General features: G+C 40.1%; 1 protein-coding gene across 1 annotated transcript in view; it reads left to right on the forward strand.

Annotated features, from left to right (window-relative positions):
- The window catches only part of pip4p1a (phosphatidylinositol-4,5-bisphosphate 4-phosphatase 1a), a 40,392-nt gene extending 35,130 nt beyond the window's left edge, over positions 1–5,262 (forward strand). The window contains exons 6-7 of the mRNA XM_017495343.3: positions 1,262–1,352; positions 1,468–5,262. Coding sequence (XP_017350832.1) covers positions 1,262–1,352; positions 1,468–1,611 — 235 coding nt within the window. The 3' untranslated portion in view covers positions 1,612–5,262. The remainder of the gene's footprint in view (positions 1–1,261; positions 1,353–1,467) is intronic.
- Positions 5,263–5,837: the final 575 nt, after the last annotated feature.

Here is a 5,837-nt window from a genome sequence, read left to right on the forward strand (position 1 = left end):
GTCTTATTCCTACTTAACTTTGGTACTGTATTAAATACGAATCTAGGAATATTTGTGCTATATTAGGCAGGAGAGATATGCTGGTTTAGCAAGACTAAGAGCCTTTCTATAGCTAAGAAGTCAATTTGGAATACTACCAATTTAGTTTGACATCATTATACCAAGGTTCTAGTATTTTTCTTGTATTTTAGTATTTTTTTTTAGTATTATAGTATTGATTTGATAGTGGCCTTCAGCTCATCTGTATTGTTTGGTCTGGTGTCTCTCATTTTCCTCTTGACAATTCACGTCAGGCGAGTTGGCTGTTACTAGTAGTTTTGGCACTGTGGGCAGGTGCCATGTCCTGCTGAAAAAGGAAATCAGCATCTCCATAAAGCATGTAGGCAGATGGAAGCATGAAGTGCTCTAAAATCTCCTGCTAGACACCTGCATTGACTCTCGACTTCACCAGCAGATGACATGGAACCCCAAATCATCACTGACTGTGGAAACCTCACACTGGACTTCATGCAACTTGGATTCTGTGCCTCTCCACTCCAGACTCTGGGACCTTGATTTCCAAATGAAATGCAAAATTTATTTTCGTCTTCCCCATGATTGTGGTTGGCTGTACTGAACTAGACTGAGACATTATAGGCCCAGGAAATCTTTGCAGGTGTTTTGAGTTAATTAGCTGATTAGAGCTCTTCTCAGGTCGACATTTCTGTAATATAAATTCTTTATTCTAATATTTTGAGATACTGGATTTTTGATTTCCTTGAGCTGTAAGTCGTAATCATCAAGCTTAAAACAAAAAAGGCTTGAAATATTTCACTTTGTGTAATGAATCTAGAATATATGAAAGTTCCAGTTTTTTAATTAAATTCCGGAAAAAATGAACTTTTCCATGATATTCAATGTTTTTGAGATGCACCTGTATTTCTACATTTTTGATTAGCTCAGTGAATAGACACAGTCTCATTATGGTGGAACCTGAGTGGCAACTCAAGGCAGCTAGCAGGTGGTCGGTTTACCCTATTTGTCTGCTCCCTGGCCATTTCTCTGGATTGCCACTGATTAACCAGGCCTGTTTGTCAGACTGGCATATTGCTTCTTGTTCATTCACTTTCACCCCATCATGCTCTTCACATCTGCTCACCAGAGGGCTCAGGTTTCGTTAAAAAGCTTTTTTTTTTTTTTTTTGGTGTAGTCTCGCCTACTGCATATCTGGCTGGAAATCACGAATATTTCATGTTTTGACACTGAATTCCTCCTTCTGCAGTTCCTCAATTGGCCAGACATACCCGAGGAGGCGGAGTCTATGGTGTTTCCTCCTCTGCTTGCTGTTCAGCATCTTGGCTGCTGGACTGATTGTGAGTGTAAATAGACATGAATGTGCTCTCCTTTTAAGGTTTTATCTGGCCTTCTTTTCTTTGCTTCTCCTCTTCACTGATATTCCATTATCTTAATAACCCACTCTCTCTGCAGGCAGGAACCTGGTCTAAGGCGCAAGTGTATGGAGGGATCTATGCTGCTTGGGTGGTCATGCTCCTACTGGTTATGGTGACTCTGGCCAGAGCACTCTACTGGACCTGCCTACGGGTCAGCCAACCCCTGCAGAGCTTCCCATAGATAGATAGATAGATAGATAGAGAGAGAGAGAGAGAGAGAGAGAGAGAGAGAGAGAGAGAGAGAGAGAGAGAGAGGGAGAGGGGGTGAACAGGGAGACCGAGAGTAGGGACAGAGTCAGACTGGTGGTAAATGTAGTAAATTCTGGGAAAACTGCAAGGTATGACAGAAAGCATCATGCCATGTAAAAGAATGTCTGAGATGGATGGATGTCTGGATTGAAGGATTGGGCTGAAAATAGTTATTTGTTTTTAAGTTAATATTTATTTAGCTGAACATTGGATCCAGTGGTTTTACGGATGACTGTGTGCAAACCTACTGACACCATCCAGACACCAAATTCCAGTGGCCCTGAATATTTTAATCTTGCACATAACACATACTCATATCGAAGACTCTAACACTGTGTCATTGATGTTGGTAGGAGTCTAGCAGATTATTTGGCACAGTTGAGACACTATCTGACCGACACATACCCTCATGCGTATACTCCATGGACTGTGTTTGAAGGTATAACTGGAAATTTGCCTCAACATGAGAGCACCAGAGGTGTCGACTAGAGTTTAGTCTTGACTGATTAGTTGTGTTTTTACGTAATGTACAGTCATAAATGTTAGAATCAGTGCATTTGTGAATGTCTATCAGTGCCTCTGCAGTCCTAACAGCATGAGGCTTTAGAGAGCGAGCGAGATGGAGACAGAGAGAGACTGCTGTGTCCTTCACAGAGGGGCTCTGCTTCAACACACCCATCCACACATACCTCCATTCTCAGTCCATATGACCTTATAATCACATACTTCTAATCTGTGATTAAACATGGGTATAATTATATCTTGTGATATTAAATTAGTTAGCATTAATCCAAAAATTGCCATATCTTATGACATTTTAGGACCTAATAACTACCATAATTGAGATTGAGAATTCAGGGCAAAAGTCCCACAGTGCTTGTTAATTTGTATTCACATGCTTTCCAGACATGGTACAAAAATTCAGTCACCAATGTTTTATGTGCTTTCACTTCAGGTCTATGTGAAACAATTAACAGCATAATATAGTCAGTAAGCATGATTGTTATACTGCTAATAAATTTCATATAAGAATTGCACACATGCACATACAGAATCTTGTCACCAACATACTAAATTCTATAAGTTCATGCAATTTTAGTAATGCTTTCACACAGTACAAAACCTCCACATGCTTAAAAAAAATCCCATTTTATGATTGACATTTACACACCTGGATGAATAGTTTTACATTCCCAGTTTGTCTTTTCTGTACACACAAGTATTTTTTTTTTGTTATTCTTTTTTTTTCTTAATTTATTAATATTTATTATTTTAATGACCATGCCATTGCACTAAGAGGAAATCACATTTCCTTGAAAACACTACAGCATTTTTTATGTTGGTGTTCATGTACTAACCATGTGAATAATTATTGTAATCTATACAACCCTGACTTGGACTACAATGCTTAAAGCATTCTCTTATTATTTATGATCTGAAGGATGGTGTTGAAGTCTATATTACATGACATTTGTAGTGTCATTAACTTGAATATGATACAGCTGTTGTTATATGAAATGTGCTAATCACTTGTATGTTTTTGTTAAAGCTCAGTTTAGGATTTAGGCACCTCTTCTTAATTTTTTTTAATTTAAAAACCCTTGCAGAATGTTTTGCTGTTCCTTAATTTCCCCTTGTTTTAGTGTACCATGAGTGCCTAAATATGGAGAGTACTTTATGTAGGTAGGCCACATTTTTCCCCTCAATGTTTTTTACTCTTAAATCTAGCAGGTTTCAGGATCTCTATAGCGTCAGTCCATCTCAAATGGTCCAATAATTGCAAGGGTGGCTGCTTGAGCATTTTTAACTTTAAAAAAAAAGGGGGGGGTTTCCTTTTTATTTTTTTTTTAAAAAGTTTTTAAAAAAATAAAATAAAATAATTTTTTACTTGGTTTAACTATAACCGCCATCTTTGTATCATAGCACACAACAAATTTTGGTTTTACAGCTGTTTATGGAAACCTCAGTATCTCAGCTCAGCATGGGCCTAGCTCCTTGGAACAAAAAATTATCTCTAGTGCACATTACAAGGTACATGTGTGTGTATACAGTATCTCACAAAAGTGAGTACACCCCTCACATTTTTGTAAATATTTGATTATATCTTTTAATGTGACAACACTGAAGAAATGACACTTTGCTACAATGTAAAGTAGGGAGTGTACAGGTTGTGGAACAGCGTAAATTTGCTGTCCCCTCAAAATAACTCAACACACAGCCATTAATGTCTAAACCGCTGGCAACAAAAGTGAGTACACCCCTAAGTGAAAATGTCCAAATTGGGCACAAAGTGTCAATATTTTGTGTGGCCACCATTATTTTCCAGTACTGCCTTAACCCTCTTGGGCATGGAGTTCACCAGCACTTCACAGGATGCCACTGGATTCCTCTTCCACTCCTCCATGACTACATCACCGAGCTGGTGGATGTTAGAGACCTTGTGCTCCTTCACCTTCCGTTTGAGGATGCCCCACAGATGCTCAATAGGGTTTAGTCCATCACCTTCACCCTCAGCTTCTTTAGAAAGGCAATGGTCGTCTTGGAGGTGTGTTTGGGGTCGTTATCATGCTGTAATACTGCCCTGTGGCCCAGTCTCTGAAGGGAGGGGATCATGCTCTGCTTCAGTATGTCACAGTACATGTTGGCATTCATGGTCCCCTCAATGAACTGTAGCTCCCCAGTGCCGGCAGCACTCATGCAGCCCCAGACCATGACACTACCACCATGCTTGACTGTAGGCAAGACACACTTGTCTTTGTACTCCTCACCTGGTTGCCGCCATACACACTTGACACCATCTGAACCAAATACGTTTATCTTGGTCTCATCAGACCACAGGACATGGTTCCAGTAATCCATGTCCTTAGACTGCTTGTCTTCAGTAAGCTGTTTGCGGGCTTTCTTGTGCATCATCTTTAGAAGAGGCTTCCTTCTGGGAAGACAGCCATGCAGACCAGTTTGATGCAGTGTGCGGCGTATGGTCTGAGCACTGACAGGCTGACCCCCCCACCCCTTCAACCTCTGCAGCAATGCTGACAGCACTCATATGTCTATTTCCCAAAGACAAGCTCTGGATATGACTCTGAGCACGTGCATTCAACTTCTTTGGTCGACCATGGCAAGGCCTGTTCTGAGTGGAACCTGTCCTGTTAAACCGCTGTATGGTCTTGGCCACCGTGCTGCAGCTCAGTGCCAGGGTCTTGGCAGTCTTCTTAGCCTAGGCCATCTTTATGTAGAGCAACAATTCTTTTTTCAGATTCTCAGAGTGTTCTTTGCCATGAGGTGCCATGTTGAACTTCCAGTGACCAGTATGAGGGAATGTGAGAACAATGACACCAAATTTAACCCACCTGCTCCCCATTCACACCTGAGGCCTTGTAACACTAGCAAGTCACATGACACCGTGGAGAGAAAATGGTTAATTGGGCCCAATTTGGACATTTTCACTTAGGGGTGTACTCACTTTTGTTGCCAACGGTTTAGACATTAATGGTTGTGCGTTGAGTTATTTTGAGGGGACAAAAAAATTTATACTGTTATACAAGCTGTAAACTCACTACTTTACATTGTAGCAAAGTGTCATTTCTTCAGAGTTGTCACATGAAAAGATATAATCAAATATTTAAAAAAATGTGAGGGGTGTACTCACTTTTGTGAGATACTGTATATAAACATTTTGCGCATTTGTGTTCCTAAGACTTAAAGTCCAATTGTAATGCTCAAGATTGCTCACAGTTCCACATTTATGGTCAATTTAATGGGAAGGATTTGAATCACATCTTAATTTTCAGGGGGTACCTAGGTACATATGGTAAGTATAGTGCAGAACATTTCAGGTTTGAGACTTTTTACAGGGACAAGAAAGTGCAGTTTTTAATAATTTCCCTCCCATTCGGATTGAATATTTCTGGTGGGGGACCAAAAACGAACCTGAAATTTTCACAGAAATAAGGTCTCTATAGTAGTATTCTGCTGTAAAAATTGAGAGTTGGAGGTGCAGGTGAACTATGCAGGACCTCGAGGGCCAGATTTGAAGAACCAGCCTGATCCATCATGTTGGTACAGGTGTACAGTTGATATGCATGAATAGATTTTATCCAAATAAGGAATTACAGTGTTCAGTTGGTTGTTTTACAAGTGAACAGCGTCATATACAGA

This window comes from Ictalurus punctatus, chromosome 20, assembly GCF_001660625.3.
Source record: "Ictalurus punctatus breed USDA103 chromosome 20, Coco_2.0, whole genome shotgun sequence".
NCBI lineage: Eukaryota > Metazoa > Chordata > Actinopteri > Siluriformes > Ictaluridae > Ictalurus > Ictalurus punctatus.